Below are 17,874 nucleotides of genomic sequence, written 5' to 3'. Positions count from 1 at the left end.
AGAAATCCATCTTCTCTCTCCGCCCGGCATGGATAATGAACGACTTAAGTCCCTTCAATCGCTTTCTCTTCTCGGGTGCTACCGGTACTGGAATCCCTGAAACCAGGCAAATGAACAGGAGAAGACTTGGTCTCAACCTCGGGAACCCTCAGCGTCCCATGACCCCTCACCTGGCTGTTGGGGTCTCCAGAAAAGCCTCCCCAGATAAACTGGGGGTAAATGCAATTTTGCCATGTATTTCCACAACAATATCAATAAAGATGATTTTTAAGTAAAGTATTACATATGCCCCCTCCTCCTTCCATTGACTCCCTCCAGCCTGCCCCCTCCCCCCAGGTCTTCAGCACCCCATTGTCTGTTTCCTGGGCTATGCTATATGCATACAGGTAATAAAGATGATTTTTAAAAAGGGTTGTCTCAGGTGGATGGTGACTGAGAACTCACCCAAGCCCCAATCCCTCCGGTAAGCAGATAGGGAAACTGGCTCAGACTGAGCTCCGGAGGGCGACAGAGAAAGCTCTGGGTTCTGCCGGAGCTCCTGCACCCCAGGGGGGCAGAGCTCCCCCCCTCCCCCTCTCCACCTACCCCAAGCTGGTCTTCCCCCCTCTCCAGGTTCACTTTCCGGGACCCTTCCCACTGGGCAGGGTCCTCCACAGCCCCAGGGTGGTGCACCCAGGCCCGGGAGCACACAGGGATCTTCGGCACCCCCTCCTGCACCCCCCCCCCACCTCACCCCTCGACACACACACACACACACACACACACACACACACACACACACACACACAAAAGAGCACACAGACACGTACAACAGCAGCTACAACAAACGCCCGGAAAAAAGGCCTAAAGAAGGCCAACCTTCCTTCGGCGTGGGCACAGTGACCTGTGGGTCCCCAGCAGCACGAGAATTGAGTATTGGCTCTTGGTGTGTGTGTGTGTGTGTGTGTGTGTGTGTGTGTGTGTGTGTGTGTGTGTTGTGGGTGGGGGGGTGGGGGAATGGCTCAAAAGCTACGTTCTCAAAAGCTTCCGGAAACCCCAGAGGCCGGGCGAGGTTAGAAAAAAAAAAAAAAAAGGAAGACTTTCCATATAAATGAGGCATTCCAATCTCCACACCTCCACCCTCGCTCCTTAACATCTTGGCCTGTTTCCTGTCACCTAAGGGCTCAGATCGCCCTTCCCCTCCTGTTCCTATTCTGTCCGGGAGGGGGGACCGGCCCTGCTGGTGCGGACCTGAGAGCTGGAGAGAGAGTAAAGGCGGAGCAGGGGGAGGAGGGTAGTTAAAAGTGTGCGGGCAGCGGCCTGGCGCCTTCAGGACTCAGCCCCACATCTGGGCTCCTAACAGGTCCTCAACCCCCGTGGATTTCCTCTCTCTCTCTCTCTCTCTCTCTCTCTCTCTCTCTCTCTCTCTCTCTCTCTCTCTCTCTCCTTCCTACTCCCTCTCTCCCAATCTCCACTTTTTTTTTTTTTGAGAAGTTGAAATTCACCTGGAGCGCCTCTAGATTTGTTTTCCTCTGATGTCTTTCAGGTCCTTGGGGAGACATCCAGCAAGGTGGGAAGATGCCAACGGGAGCGGGGCAGAAGGCGGACTGTGTGCGCTCCTACGGGATGAAGCTCAGTTGGGACATCAACGACCCGCAGATGCCTCAGGTGTGTGCCACCCGGCGTGAGGGCACAGGCGCTGCTGTCCATCCAAAGGATGGGGGGCATTCAAGCCCTTGCAGAGGCTGCGGACAGAGCATACACAAACACACATGCCAAGAGACACATGGGAGTCTTCACATGTAGATGGACTCTACAAAGGGCAGAGTTGGGTTTCTAGATGTAATAGCTTTGCCTAGCTCTTTCTTGTGGCCTGTCCAAAACATTGAAAGCAGTGGAAACTGTCCATCAGGCTCCACCTTCCTAGTCCTGGGGGGAAAGGGGGGGATGCCTTGTTCTGCATTTTCCTTTAACCAAGGTAGACATCAAGTGATTCTCTCCTTTTCCATTCTTTGAAATCCATGAGAAAGCTAGGGGAAAATCTCATAGCACTGCTTCACATGCAGCAAACATGTGAGACAGGACTGTAATCTCTGTGAGGGGAGTGGTGAACTAATAGCGTGTCTTAGGCAATTTATTCAGATTCCTGGGGGTGCCATCTGGATGAAGCATGGCTCCTGGGAAACTCCAGTCCTGCCCACAAGGCCCCTGGAATCAGATTTTGGACATAACTTCTGGGTTTACTTTAATGACAAGAAAATCTCTGTCCTTTTAGGGTGGATTTGGTTTATTTTGTTTTCATGAAACAAAGTGGGTTGGAGCCACATCCAGGGAATTGATGCTTTGTCATACCGGTTTGGGGCAAAAACTGAGGAATTACTTTAAATTAAAGTCCTGGGTGTGGTGGAGGAAGGGTGGGAGTGGCCTCCCAAGCATTTACAAAGGTGGACTTCCCACACTGCTGTGGCATGGGGTGGGAGACTTCTTTTTACTAAACATCTAACATGTGCCATAGAGTTGTTCAGATGGACAGCAATTCATTAGCAAAGTTGTGTAGCCTCTCAAAGAGATCGGCTCTTTGTTGGATGTGTTTTTTGTAGAAAGTTTGTTCTTATTTGTTTTACAATCTGCCTACTTTACCGTGAAACTGTATCGTTTTTGTGAGAGTAGACCACAAGACAGCAAGAGCATCTCATTCTCGCTGGCTTCAGTCCACATACATTTTCACAGGAAAAAAGCTAATCTTGCATTTTAGAGCCACAGCCAAATAATGAAAATATAGCTCCCCTCACAAGCATTTTCTAGACTTCCATAAATGTGAGTAATTTTTCCTTTGGAGACTGGTTCAAAGAGGACAGTTGCACTGGACTATATAAAGAGAACTGGAAAAATTTAGGTTTCTAGCCATGTTTTGGCTAACTGAAGGAGCAAGAGCTGCACTGGCTGTGTGACCTTGAGGTAGTTATTGAATTTGCCTGAGTCTCAGGCTACTCACCTGTCATCACGGGGCAAAACTAGATAACAATCGTAAGCTCTCTGCCAGGTCGGCTGTGGCACTCAGCGTGTGCATGTTTGTCTGTGTCTGAGTGCATGCACTTGCACGTGCCAACACCTCAGAGCAAATGAAATCCAATCCTGGAGTCCTCCATTCTTGTTTTGACTTAAAAATACCGTCTCTGTGGCTTTGTTTTCAGTGTCACTACTTTAGTAGCCGGTGTAAGACGTGGGAGCCTAGGTAGTCTGTATACAGGGCAGCACTAAAAAAATAATCTGTTCTGGAAAACTTTCACTTCGTTATTAAGGTCCTTAAAATTGAAACATTCACTTTAATAAGATATTAGCATTTAGTATGAACATTGCAGTGAGGATTATAGATACTGCGTTAATGTGGCTTTGTAGGCCATACTGTCTCTGTCCTAAATACTCAATCCTGCATCATAGTGTGAAAATAGCCGTAGATGATACATAGACTAATGGACATGGCCATACCCAATACAACTTTACTTATGGATACTGAAATTTGATTTTCATATAACGTTGATGTATCAAATAATATAATTTTTAAAAAATTTCCCCAACCGAGGGAGGGAGGGGGGCAAAAAAAAATCATTAAAATATGTAAAAATAAATAAATTAATTAATTAAAAAAAATAAATAAAATAAAATAACCAAGAAAAAAAAATAAATAAATAAATAAAAAATAAAGAAATCCAAAAAAAAAAAAAAAAAAAAATTTCCCCAACCATTAAAAAAACATAAAAACCATCCTCAGCTCATAGGCTGTACTAAAACCTGTGGTAGGCTGGACTTGGCCCACAGGACCTTCATCACAACGTCCTGGAACACCTGGAGAGCTAACTTGGGAGGAACGTCGGAAGTTGTTCCTGCCTCTGATGTTGCTCTGCGTGTCACTGCCGATGAGAATGACAGGCTTGGAATAGAGCCAGGAGTTTTGAAGAAAAAGTGCTGGATTGAAGTAAAGCTCTTTACAGTCTCAATTGCAGGCCAGTAAGAGAGCATCCCAGTCACTTTTTGCCCTGATTCTTTGATACTTAATCTGGAAATGTTTTCAACATTTAAACACACAAAAAGTGGTATAACATGGTGACAAGGAGAAGAGGCTCTGGAGTCAAACTGCTAGAGCTCAAATCCTAGAGCCAGGTCTTACTAGCTGTGTGACTTTGGGCAAGTCAGTCCACCTCTCTGGCCCCTTTATTATTAGGTATCTTGGGGAGAATAATATTATCTATTGCCTGTATGTTATGAAGTGTAGATGAATTGATACATGTACAGCATTTAGAAGATAAGCACCATATGAACATCAATTAGCCAAGTGTTAGTAAACTGTTACAGACAGGATGAGTGGCATTGTGATGGCATCGTTTCTGAGTTTTACAACATTTCCGAATCTAGAAGGGGGCAGTTTTTACTCTGATATGCTTGGAGAAAATTAAAAGCGCGGTGTGCTGGGTTTGGTCTTGGTGGACTTGACCGCCCTTCCTTTTGTGCGCCTGTGCAGGAGCCAGCCCACTTCGACCACTTCTGCGAGTGGCCTGACGGCTACGTGCGCTTCATCTACCGCAGCGACGAGAAGAAGGCGCAGCGCCACCTGAGCGGCTGGGCCATGCGCAACACCAACAACCACAACGGCCACATCCTCAAGAAGTCCTGCCTGGGCGTGGTGGTGTGTGCCCGGGCCTGCGCCCTGCCCGACGGCTCCCGCCTGCAGCTGCGGCCGGCCATCTGCGACAAGGCGCGGCTGAAGCAGCAGAGTGAGGCCCCGAGGCCTGGGGCGGGGCGGCCTTGCAGTAATGAGTTCCCTCCGTCCAATAATTTCCCTTTTGCTCTTTTGAAAGGGTCTGGAGTTGAGCTGTTATTGATATTCTCCCCTCTGGCTTTGCAGAGAAAGCGTGCCCCAACTGTCATGACGCTTTGGAACTGGTTCCCTGTCGAGGGCACAGCGGATACCCAGTAACCAACTTCTGGAGGCTCGATGGCAACGCCATATTTTTCCAGGTGGTTGGGGGGACACCTCCGTTTCTGTTGCATATTTTCATCAGACAGTAGAGGCCAAACCACCTGCCATGTGCCTTAGGAACTCCACCAAACCAAATACAGCTCCGTGGCCAGAACAGGAGCTGGGTCTCCCAGGGCCTTTTCAGGCTCCTTGGATAATTAGTGTGCTCCTTCCTACTGTGTGCACTGCAAGGGCAACAGATAGTGAGCATGTTGTAGTTAGAGTTGACTTAATATGGTGAAAGGACTGTTGGTAATCTTTTAAGGAGTCTATTCTTATTTTTTTAAATACATTTTTATTGATTTCAGAGAGGAAGGGAGAGGAAGAGAGACATAGAAACATCAATGATGGGAGAGAAGCATTGACTGGCTGCCTCCTGCATGCCCCCTGGGGACTGAGCCCACAACCCAGATATGTGCCCTGACCAGGAATTGAAACTGACCTCCTGGTTCATAGGTTGACACTCAACCACTGAGCCATGCCAGTTGGCAGTTGTCTATTATTGATGCTGTTGTTTTATTTTTTTATTTTGTTGTTTAGAGTACAACAAATAGTAGTACATATGTCTCTTTTTTTCCCCATTGACCTTCGCCCAGCCTCCCCTACCACCTGGCACATGACCTCACCCGACCCCTAGGTATCTTAATTTTTTTGGTGCAAAGGTAAATGGGATTGTTTTTTCCATTTCTCTTTCTGTGAGTTCATTACTGTTGTATAAAAAGCCCATAGACTTCTGATTGTTAATTTTGTGTCCTGCTACATTGCCAAATTCATTTATTAGATCTAGTAGTTTTTCTCATGGAGTCTTTGGGGCTTTCTATGTATAGTATCATGTCATCTGTGAATAATGACAGTTTTATTTCTTCTTTTCCTATTTGGATGCTGTTTATTTCTTCTTGTCTGGTCACTATGGCTAGTATTTCTAGTACTATGTCGAACAGGAGTGGTGAAAGTGGGCATCCTTGTCTTGTTCCTGTTCTTAGGGGAAATGGGTTTAGTTTTTGCCCATTGAGTATGATGTTAGCTGTGGGTTTGTCATATATAGCCTTTTTTATGTTGAAATTATGATCCCTCTATTCTCACTTTGCTGAGAGATTTTATTAAGAAAGGGTGTTGGATTTTGTCAAAAACTTTTTCTGCATTAATTGATATCATTATGTGATTTTTGTCTCCCAGTTTCTGTGCTATATCACATTTATTGATTTGTAGGTATTGTACTATCTTTGCATCCCCAGAATAAATCCCACTTGGTCATGGTGTATGATCTTTCTAATGTATTGCTGAATCCGATTTGCTAGAATTTTGTTGAGGATTTTAGCATCTATGTTCATCAAGGATATTGGCCTTTAGTTCTTTTCTTTTTGTGTGTGTGTGTGGTCTCTTTATCTGGTTTTGGGATTAGGGTAATACTGGCTTCATAGAAAGAGCTTGAAAGTGTTCCTTCCTCTTGAATTTTTTGGGATAGTCTGAGGAAGATAGGTTTTAGTTCTTCTTTGAATGCTTGGTAGAACTCCCTGTAGTTATTGGCTTATTAAGGTTATTTTTATCTTCTTGGTTAAGTTTTGGGAGCTAGTATTTTTCTAAGAATATGTCCATTTCATCAAGGTTGTCCATTTTTTTGGAATAGAGTTGTTCATAGTATTTTTTCATAATTGTTTGTATTTCTGTGGGATTGGTTGTTACTTCACCTCTTTCATTTCTGATTTTGTTTATTTGGGTCCTCCCTCTTTGCTTCTTGATGAGCCGAACTAGAGGTTCATCAATCTTGTTTACCCTTTCAAAGAACCAGCTCTTGGTTTTGTTGATCTTTTGTATTCAGTTTGTGTGTGTGTGTGTGTGTGTGTGTGTGTGTGTGTGTTTGTTTTTGGTCTCTATGCCATTTATCTCCACTCTGATCTTTATTATTTCCTTCTTTCTGCTTATGCTGGGCTTCTCTCGTTGCTCTCTTTCTAACTCTTTGAATTGTAGGGTTAGATAATTTATTACTGTTGTTTATTGTTTTTTGAGATAGGCCTGTAGAGCTATGAACTTCCCTCTCAAAACTGCTTTCATTAGATTTTGGATTGTTGTTATGATGCTTTATATTTTTTCTTCGATCTCTCTGGTAACCCAATCATTGTTTAATAGCATGCTATTTAGCCTCCAGTTGTTTAATTTTTTTTTGTATTTGATTTCTAGTTTTATGCCATTGTGATCTGAGAAGATGCTTGATATGATTTCTATCTTCTTGAATTTGAAGAGACTTTGCCTGTGTCCCAACATATGATCTAACTTTGAAAATGGCCCATGTGCACTTGAGAAGAATGTATATTCTGTGGCTTTGAGGTGGAATGTTCTGAAGATGTCAATTAATTCCATCTGATCTAGTGTGTCATTTAGGATTGATATTTCTTTGCTGATTTTTTGTTTAGAGGATTTGGCCAGTGGTGTTAGTGGGGTATTAAAGTCCCCTTCTATGACTGTATTTTTGTCAATCTCTTCCTTGATATCCTCCAAAAGGTTTTTTTTTTTTTTTTTTTTTTTATGTATTTGGGTGCTCCTGTATTGGGTGCATATATGTTTACTAGAGTATATCTTCTTGCTCTATTGCTCTCTTTAGTATTATGAAGTGGCCTTCCTTATCTTTTGTTATGTCCTTCACTCTGAAATCTAATTTATCAGATATAAGTATTGCTACCCCAGTTTTTTGTTTTTTGTTTTTTCCATTCACCTGAAATACCTTTTCCCATCTCTTCACCATCAATCTGTGTGAGTCCTTTTTTCTGATGTGGGTTTCCTGTAGACAACAGATATATGGTTCATGTTTTCTTATACACTCAGCTACCCTATGTCTTTTGAGTGGGGCATTTAATCCATTTACATTTAAAGTTATTGTTGATAGGAAGTTTTCTGTCATTATTTCTTCAAACAGGTTTTCTATTCCTTGATCAGTTTCTTTTTCTTCTGGCATCCCTATAATGCAGATGTTGTTTCGTTTCATGTTGCCTAAAGTTCCCTTAGGGTCTCCTCCTATTTTTTAATTCTTTTTCTAGATGCTGCTCTGCTTGGGTATTTTTTCCCACCTTGTCTTCTAGCTCACTGATGTGGTCCTCTACTTCTTCTAGTTTACTGCTGATGCTTTCTATGTGTTCTTTATTGCAGTGATGTCATTTTTCATTTCTTCTTGGTTCCTCTTATTTCCTCTTTTTTTTACATATATTGTTGAATTTGTCTTCCAACCTTTTCAGTGACCTTGTGACCATTTCTCTGAATTCTTTCTATGACAAATTGCTTGCCTCCATTTTGTTTACTTCCTTTTCTGGTAATGCCTTCTTTTCTTTTGTATGCAAGCTGTTTCTTTATCTCCCCGTGATCTCTCCTCTCAATTGGCTAGTTATGTAGTTCTCTCTCTCCTACGTTGACTTTCTCTGGGCATAATCTGACCTTTCCATGAGAATTTGCAAAGCTCATCCAAATCCGCATATTCATACTGCTTTAGGCCTGGTTTTGGTGGGTTCATAGCTGGTCCCTGGGTGTTGTGGTTGTAGAGTCCCAAGAGTTATTTGATTCTTCCTGGTTAAAGGTAAAGCTAAGCTTCTGATCACAGTCCCTCTCCCCTTCAAGATGGCTCAGTCTCTGCGGCAGAGCTGGTCTCTTTGGGAGAGATTTCAGTAGCAGTTGAGGCTGCCTGGTCAGGGGAGCCTGGTCTGGCAGTCCCCAACAGTCCCTTGGAATATAGCTGTCCCTCACTCACTAATAAAAACTTCCCATATATCCAAACACTCTCTTTTTGTTCTGTCACTCACACACTATCTTGTAGCCTGCCTTCCTGTTGGCAGCCATCTTCGTTCTTGATGCTGTTTTATTAGTTCAAGACATTTTTTTCCTGTCAGTTTGACAAAACAGACATGAACTTGAGATCTTGGGAAAGACATAATTTTTACTAATATTTCCAGTTTCCTTCCCTATTAATGCAGGCCAAGGGGGTTCATGATCACCCAAGACCAGAGAGTAAATCAGAGACAGAAGCTAGAAGAAGTGCCATCAAGAGACAAATGGCCTGTTCTTATCAAACCCAGAAAAAGAGAATTCGAGAACTGGAGGTAATGGGGAGCTGACATTACTTTGTGGTCTGTGTTTATTTTCATCACAACATATACTGGTAATTATGTAAAATGTTAAGGTCAGACATTACTTTAAAAGGTTTGATTATCTGTGAAAATTGTGTATCTCCAACAAAATGTCATTGAATTAACATTTTGGATAGCGTTCCCAATTTAGTCTCTTCTCTTAAAAAAAAAAAAAAAAAAAGCCAACTATCTACAAAGTCAATAATATAGTGAGTATGCTGACTTCCTGATACAAGGACACCTATATGATGGTATATGTGCATACCAACAATGAGTTCACATGCATTCTTGAGAGAGTCCTTTACATTATTTACATAGAACAGGTAGAATTTGGTTGGCCACCTAACCCAGTTTGGCTTTTCAACCAAAGCATGCCAAGCAGGCAGAGTAAGGATTAGTCTGAGGATAAGAGAAACAGGCATTGTTTGAGCTCTTTTTATGTGCTAGGTACATAAGGTCTAAAGTTTCACACATGAGACATTCACAGAATCCTGAAGAGGAGGTTACTATTATTGAGCCTCATTTTAAAAATTAGGAATCTAAGATTCACAGAGATTAAGTAACTTGTTCAATTAATGAGGAACGGAATCGGGATTTGAATCCTGATCTGTGTCAGGTTCTGGAATCTCCACTCTTACAAACATAGTATAGGGGAGAACAGGGCCATCTGCCACTCAGACCCACTCTTGCCTGGCTACTGTGGACCCCCGTACAGCCATGTGGTATTCACACCTGAGCAAGCTCCAGCTCTGCAACCCCTGGACCAGGAGCCCAATTCATGTCCTAAGCTATGCAGTACTCACAACACAGAACCCACCAATTGGAAGTATATATATTTTATAGAGAAAGGGAGAAGAGCGATAGAAACATCAATCATGAAAGAAAATCATTGATTGCCTCCTGCATGCCCCTTACTGGGGATTGAGCCTGAAAACCAGGCATGTGTCCTGATTGGGAATCGAACTATGACCTCCTGGTTCATAGGTCAATGCTCCAACACTGAGCTGCACAGGCTGGGTGGAAGTTGATTTTTGGTTGGTTGGTTGGTTCGTTGGCTATTATTACATGTGAGAGTTGCATTTTATTAAAAATAAAAATGTATATCCTTTTAGGCAGGAGAGGATCAAGACAACAATGGATATTTCAACAATATACCTCCCCTGGGAAATCCAGAAGAATTTGATATAATCGCTGACAATGGCTTTCCTGTTCTAGGGCAGTCTTGCTTTTCCTTCCAAAACTCTGATGCTTATAAAGCTACCTATGACCTAGCCACCTTTCAAGGAGACATAATGCCGCCCTTTCAGAAATATCCAAACCCAAGAATCTATTTGCCTAGGTCTCCTTGCAGCTATGAATTGGCAGGTCCTGGTTATATAAATTCGAATGCATATTCCACCCTGTATAAAGATTCTAGCAGCAACGCTAATGACACAGACTGGATCCGCTTGAATACACTACAGTATAACGTCAAGTCATACAGCAGCTTCCAGAGCAGCTGTGATTTCACCAGTAAACAATATGGCTGGAAACCAGCTCTTGGAAAACCTGGCCTTGGGGAGAGGACTGACCCTGGACAGTTCCAGGCCATGGCCACTGGCCCCTCTTATAACACAGAGCTTCCCGGTAGATACCTCACCACACCCCCACCAGGTGCTCCAGCCCTCCAGACGGTGATCACTACCACCACCAAAGTGTCCTACCAGGCTTACCAGCCGCCAGCTCTGAAATACTGTGACAACGTGCGGGAAGCTAGGAGTCTTTTGGGCTGTAACTATGCTTCTGAAAACACCCCGATGCCCATCTATCCAGAAGCCACGGACCTTCCAGCTACAGTCACTAGGGCAGCCTCTCCATCATTGTCACTTCCCTTGAAAATTCCAGGAGATTGCAGGGCCATCAGACCCACTGTGGCTTTTCCTCAGGAGCCAGCTCCTTCCAGGACAGACCGAGCAGAGACCTGGGATGTGTGGGCATCAGGACTGGGGTCTAGAATCAGTTATTCAGACAGAGTTGGTCCATTCTTTAGCTATGACAAGGAGGACTTTTAAACAGCAAACCTGCTCACAACATAATATTGGTGGTCATGCTGCCAATGGAACAGGAAATGGCAACTCTCTCATGTTGAGTTGGGAAATGTACAATATGTAATACAACATTTTTAAACCCACTATACTACACAGAATAAGGTCTGGAATGTGACTTTGTTAAATGAACAAATGAGCAAACTGGAGACCACGAAGATTGACTACAAGTTAAACCTGGTTCTCATTCTAAGATTTTTTCCCATTAGACCGTATTAGAAAATCTTTATTTGGCACTTTGAGGTTGTCAAACAGCTTCAGGAAGAAATATCTACAATCTTATCTCTGGAGTCACTTCTCAGGATTTTTATTTAGCATTTAAAACCTGTTAAAATAGTTTCAGGTAGTAATTTTGATAACTTTACCTCCAAATTTTTTGTCTATAGCTTTTTAAAATATTTACACTATTGCAATGATAAAATGCAGTTATTTTTTAATATAATTTGTTTTCCTTTGTCAGCTGAATAGCTTTTATTAGCATTAACAAATGTCTTCATAACAGAGACAGCCTAATGATAATGTGTAGTTAATGGATTATTATTATACTATTAATATAATATACTAATTACCAGAGGCCCAGTGCGTGAAAATTCATGCACTGGAGGGGGGTCCCTAGCCCCGCTTGCTCCCTCTCACAGGCTGGGAGCCCTTAGCAGCAGGAGGCAACCTGGTGATCAGGGGAAGATGATGCTCCCATCACACCTCTGCTGTTGCCACTGCTGGCAGCACAGGATTGGCCGGCCCTGGTTACCTGAGCCTCTGGTGGCCCTAAGAGGCCGGGTAGCCTCCATCTGAGACTTTCCTGCACCTCAGGCCAGCCCTTGGTGGCTGGGGGGCTAAGGGCAGGTCCAGCCGCACCCTGCACCTACTGCACCTACCTCCTCTCCCCACCTCCGGCTGGGCTGAAAGGAATGTGGGACTCTGGTATCAGCAGGTGCAAAGAGCAGCTGGACCTGCCCTCAGGCTGCTCTGTGCACTGCTACCCCCTCCCCAAGTGGGGTTGAAAGGACTAGGGGACTCTGGCAGGGCCGAGGGGACTGGGCACTGCCATCTTGTGGCTATGGGCACCGCCATCTTTGTGACAGTGTGATGGTCAATTTGAATATTCCCTCTTTAATAGATAGGATTAATTATACTAATTATATTTGTTCTGGTTAGGTTTTAAAATTAGAATTGAGATATTTTAGTAAAAAATAGCTTATCATTCCTTTGTTATTTCTCATAAATGTAATTGATTATGTTGTTAAATTAAATGTAATAAAGAAGCTTTAGAGTAATGTAGCTGATTCTTAAGTTACTTCAAAACAAATAGAAAAAAAAAATATTGTTCAGATTATTACCTGAAAAACAGTTGCAACCCAAGTACATGCCCTTGACTGGAAATCAAACCTGAGACCTTTCAGTGCACAGGCCAATCCTCTAATCTCTGAGCCACACCAGCCAGGAAGTTATTTATATTCTTATAACTAGGAAATATTAGTAAGGAATGTAATTTAATGTCCTAATTTTCTCCACCTCTGCTCCCTGTCTTTACCTCAGCAAAAAATCTTTCTGCCCAATTCCCTCTAATACAGCAGTAGATATTTGAGGCAGAAACAAATTAAATGTTCTTCAAGATGCTGTTAGGAACCTAAAATTTTGCAGAAGTCCTCAAAACTTAAAAAAAAAAAAAAAAAAAAATCCCACCCAATAGTAATTACTATAAACCTTATAAGTTGTGTTTTGTTTTGTTTTGTTTTGTCTTTTTGTTTTTGTTATTTAAAGTCAGAGAAATGGCTGCTTGGAAACTTGGCTTCCAATAAATATCTTTCATCAAGAAATTCATTCCTATCATTCTGCTGTCTTCCACTGGCTATCCACTGGGCACCCCTGCCAGATGGTTCACACCATCCTCTGCTGAAGCTGAGGCACTTGAGACCTTGTGTTGAAACAGAGAAGGGAGAACCCTGAAGGCTTGCCTAGGTTCAGTCTGGAAGTAGAGAGCCTCCTGTGCTGGCCTTGGTAAGACAGACATCACCAAGCCTGCTTCTGTGTGTCAGTGCCTTACCTGGCTTCAGTGAAACGGTGCTCCTCTGCTTCCAGGTGAACAGGATGTGTCCGGAGCATCTTGTAGCGCTGGAAAGAAAGGGAGTGCTAAACAAACAAATAAAACCAACAACAACAAACCCCCACAGTGACAGAGGTCATGTCAAAAGGAAACAGAAGTTATATGAAAGAACCCCCAATGGCCAAAGCTGGAACAAGCTAAGAAAAAAATTGTATTGAATTATAAACCAAGATATAAAATAAATCCATGAGTTCATCCCGATATAAGTACACTAGAGGCTCAGCACACACAAAATTGTGCACAGTTAGGTTCCCTATGCCTACCCTGGCTTCTGTGCTGGCCTCTGTCACCTGCAATACTATGTGAAGCTCCCGACCCCAACCCCGGGACACTGCAATGCTCCCGGCTCCTCGACTGCTCCGAGAGGCTCCCCCCAGACCGACACTGCTCCATGAAACTCCCCGCCCCACAACTGCTCCCTGAAACTAGCTGCCACCTGGTAACTGCTTCGCTAAGCTCACTGCCACCCCGTGAAGCAGCCCACCACCACTGCCGCCACTTAACTGTCCTCAATCCTGCCCGCCGCCAACCCCCTCATGGAGGGCGGCTCAGGGGGCCAGAGAGGGGGTACCGAGAGGTGTTCCATGCACTTCATGGTGACCAGTCATCCATTCTGTCGTGATGGCACCTGGCTCTTTCTTTATATATAAGTGAACTCTGCACTATTTTCTCAATTATTTTGTAAATCTAAAACTGCTCTAAAAAAGTAGTCTATTTAAAGTACAACATAAATATTATATCTTCCTGGGTCCCATCTTTGTCAGCAGGATCCCATACACAAAAGAATAATAGAGCAGCGCCTTTCTCTAGAAGGGCAAACATGTCTTTGTCTGTGTGTCTGAAACCTTGCTATATCCTGCATCCACATGTTTGAAGGCATTTTCTTATATTGGATTTTAATCATATTAGTGTATTGAACCAAATTTAGCAAGATAAAATTTAATGGGATAAATGAGGGAGAATAGGAAAATATTTTGTACAGAATAATTCCAAATGATTGATGTGGAATACCCCATCTTCAAGGGATGGAGCATAATTCCCCCCCCTCCTTATGTTGGGCTGTGTACAGCAATTTCCTTCCAGAGCACTGTATGGAAAGGGAAAAAAGAGTAACTTTATAGTAGAAAATCTGACAAACACTACTCAGCCAGGTGATCAAGGTCAACATCAGTGATAAGTCATACTGATAGAATGTACCCTTGATATCATGTGATGAAATGGCACTTTGCCTCTGTGCTTTTCCTCCCCGCAAAACCAGAATCCTAACCTACACAGAGTAAAACATCAAATGAACCCCAATTGAGGACCATTCTACAGAAGAGTATTCCTCAAAACTGTCAGGGTCATCAAAACAAGGAAAGCCTGAGAGGCTCACAGTGTAGAGGACCCTAAAGTAAGGTGACCAGACGTCCCGCTTTTGGCGGGACAGTCCTGATTTTTACAATTTGTCCCATGTCCCGCGGTTTTTTAAAAGTCCCGATCAAAAATCATTAAAAATCAGGACTCTCCCGCCAAAAGCGGGACGTATGGTCACCTTACCCTAAAAAAGGCTGACCTGAAAACCACATGTAATGTAGTATCCGGGATGGAATCCTGGGAAAGAAAAAGGACAGTAAGTAAAAACTGAGGAAGTCAGGATAAAATAAGAACTTTAATAATAATGTGCTCTGTGAAGATCAGGTAAGCAGTTCCTTTTGGGGATGGTTTAAAGGCTGTATTTCTTCTCCTCAGAGTACCTAAAATGTCTCCTTATTCAAGGGTTCTAAATGCCTTGAAAGATTTGCATGGGAAATATGTGCTTTACAATCTGAGATAATTAAGGATGATGGTGAACCAGGAAACAGGATGTTAAGAAGTTTCCTTAAAATCAACTTATTTAAGGTGCAAATGTGAATACTGGGGAAAATAATGCATCCAGTTAAGGAAAAAAAAGCATTTTGTTATCATAGAACCTTTTCCCTGGACCTTAGAATTCTCGAAGCCAGCTAAGCCCTCTCAAAATGGCACTAGTACATCCTTAGGAGAAAGATAAAAGGTGACACTCCAACACTTCATGTGGGGCACAGCTACAGAGTTTGGACAGGTTCAAGCCTTGGACCGATGAGAAGGCACAGTCCTCTCATGGCCACATGCAAGTCCCAGTGTGGACGGCAGAGCCCTCGCAGCACAATTATAGCCAATAGCTGCAGTTGTAAGTGTGAACCTATGGTCTGAACACGTGGCCCCACGTGCCTAAGAGATACAGGCTGCAAGTAAGCAAAGCTTGATCAGGTGCATGTAATTGAGTAGGGTCAAAACCCACGAAAATGTTGTAAACATCTTTTTTTTTTTTTAATATATTTTATTGATTTTGTACAGAGAGGAAGGGAGAGAGATAGAGAGTCAGAAACATCATTGAGAGAGTCATCGATCAGCTGCCTCTTGCACACCCCCTACTGGGGATATGCCTGCAACCAAGGTACATGCCCTTGACCGGAATCGAACCCGGGTCCCTTCAGTCCCCAAGCCTACGCTCTATCCATTGAGCCAAACCGGTTTCGGCTGTTGTAAACATCTTGACCACACCCTTACTTTGCCTCGTGGCATCTGCTATAAAATAAAGACACAGCTTGTGGGTGTCAGTGCTGCTGGCTCCCCATCAGGAAAGCAGCGTCCCACGGAGTCCCAGCTTTCATTCTTTTGTTTGTCTTTTCTCATCCTTCATCGCTCCTACGTGGGTTCTCTGAACCTGGGTTCTCTGAACCTGGCTGAGCATGCAGCACATAAGGCGCCTTACGGCTGAGAACGCCATGGCCGTGCAGGCTCCCCACAGCTTCAAATACGGACTTCCATCACACATCACTTGTTTGGTATTCTTTCAGAATTTGTTCAGGACAAAAGTTAAAAATCAGGCTTACAAACTGCCTATCCATCAACACACAGCTTAGAATACCGATTTAATTTATTTTGACAAATTTTAACTAGCACAATTTAATATCAGACAAGATCATTCATTAAAAAATAAGATGTGTTTTGTATGAAGAAGAAAAGAGAACTAATAATATGCCAAGCTAATATATGTAAGGTTTTTTGTTTACCATAGTAATCTGTAATTTTCACTCGGCTACCAGCTGTTTAGTGGCTAATGATGTTATACATTTTGCACTGTTGGTGGAAAATATTGAAGATATACCCATGATTGTCAGCTGTGGCCAGGAGACCTTGGAGATTCAGTTCTCTGATGAGGACAAGTTGCCTTGAGTCTGTGAAATGTTATACCAGGCATTTGCTAAATTTGAAAGGAATAGCAAGTGGTGACAGAATAACAAATGTTATCAGTGGCCTGTAGCAGTTGTACAAATGCCAGGAAAATAATTTCCAGGTGATTTCACAGGTATTTGTAATAGGTCATTAATCAAAATGGTTGCTGGCTTCTATCATCATGTATTCCACCTTGAATGTCTAGAGTATCCCCTGGACTGTAAATATAGACATGGTTCTAAAAAATATAAGGATGTCTACTTTAAATGACCCAGCAAAGAAAAGACAGATCTAATTTGAACTCCCACAATTACCTCTTACACTCTGAATGTTCTCTGAGGGAAATTCTTAAGTAGAAATCAATTGTAGATTGTAGAAATGGAGCCCTAGCTGGTTTGGCTCAGTGGATAGAACATTGGCCTACACAATGAAGGGTCCCAGTTCAAGTCTGGTCAAGGGCACATGCCTAGATTGGAGGCTTAATCCCCAGTAGGGCACATGCAGGAGGCAGCTGATCAATGTTTCTCTCTCATCATTGATTTTTCTATCTCTCTCTTTCTCCTTCTCCCTCCTCTCTGAAATCAAGAATATGCATATATATATATTTTAAATGCAGAAGTGGAGTTAAGGGATGAATTCTCCATTTTTTATTAAACACTAGAGGGCCAACACATGAAATCATGTGAGACTCAGAGTCCTACCATGCCGTGGGACCCATAGTCTCTCCCACCACTGCCGTGGGACCCATCAATGCACCTGGTGACGGGTTGTTTGATCATTATGGTGTTAAGGCATTATGGCCACTGGCTTTTTATAATATAGATTTGCTCTGGTAGGCTACCCCACTACACTGTAGGATTCAATAAACAGCAGAAATGCTTATAAAGCAGAAATACTTTCTAAAAGTCTCACCCACAGCTTTTTTTTTTGGTTCCTAAATAATTTTGGCACCATAATCCATTAGTGTCTAATCTTCATACTCACTCAATTGGCTGTGGGCTCATAGACCCTTCATTCCAGGTAGTACAGAAACTCCCTAGAAGATGTATGTATCAGTCATAGTTCTCCAGAGGACACAGACCAAATAGAACACACACACGCATACACAAATACTATAATGTGTATGTGTGTGCATATATGTATGTATTTGTGTTTATATATATATATTTTCTATATGTATAAACACAATATATAAGATTTATTTTAAGGAATTGCCTCTGATGGTTGTAGGGTCTGGTAAGTCTGCAATCTGAGGAGGAGACTGGCAGACTGGAAATTCAGCAGGATTTGATTCTACTATCTTGAGGCAAAATTATTTCTTCCCTGAGAAATCTCAAA

General features: G+C 42.8%; 1 protein-coding gene across 1 annotated transcript; it reads left to right on the top strand.

The window, feature by feature from the left end:
• The first annotated feature begins 1,557 nt into the window (after positions 1-1,557).
• On the top strand, positions 1,558-11,156 carry GCM2 (glial cells missing transcription factor 2). Its single transcript, XM_036446487.1, has 5 exons — positions 1,558-1,647; positions 4,499-4,751; positions 4,883-4,995; positions 8,953-9,078; positions 10,218-11,156. The coding sequence occupies exons 1-5, from the start codon at positions 1,558-1,560 to the stop codon at positions 11,154-11,156; spliced, it is 1,521 nt and encodes a 506-aa protein (XP_036302380.1).
• Positions 11,157-17,874: the final 6,718 nt, after the last annotated feature.

The sequence above is a fragment of the Pipistrellus kuhlii genome, unplaced genomic scaffold (genome assembly GCF_014108245.1).
Source record: "Pipistrellus kuhlii isolate mPipKuh1 unplaced genomic scaffold, mPipKuh1.p scaffold_m20_p_2, whole genome shotgun sequence".
NCBI classification, from domain to species: Eukaryota; Metazoa; Chordata; class Mammalia; order Chiroptera; family Vespertilionidae; genus Pipistrellus; species Pipistrellus kuhlii.
Note: the sequence above shows the minus strand (reverse complement) of the source record. Positions and strands in the feature narration are given on the sequence as shown.

Excerpts from the sequence above, each read along its gene's own strand:
- GCM2 (XM_036446487.1), top strand. The coding sequence starts at position 1,558 with ATGCCAACGGGAGCGGGGCAGAAGGCGGACTGTGTGCGCTCCTACGGG. Across the intron at positions 1,648-4,498 it reads ACGACCCGCAGATGCCTCAG|GAGCCAGCCCACTTCGACCA; the intron begins GTGTGTGCCACC and ends GCGCCTGTGCAG. Across the intron at positions 9,079-10,217 it reads AGAGAATTCGAGAACTGGAG|GCAGGAGAGGATCAAGACAA; the intron begins GTAATGGGGAGC and ends ATATCCTTTTAG.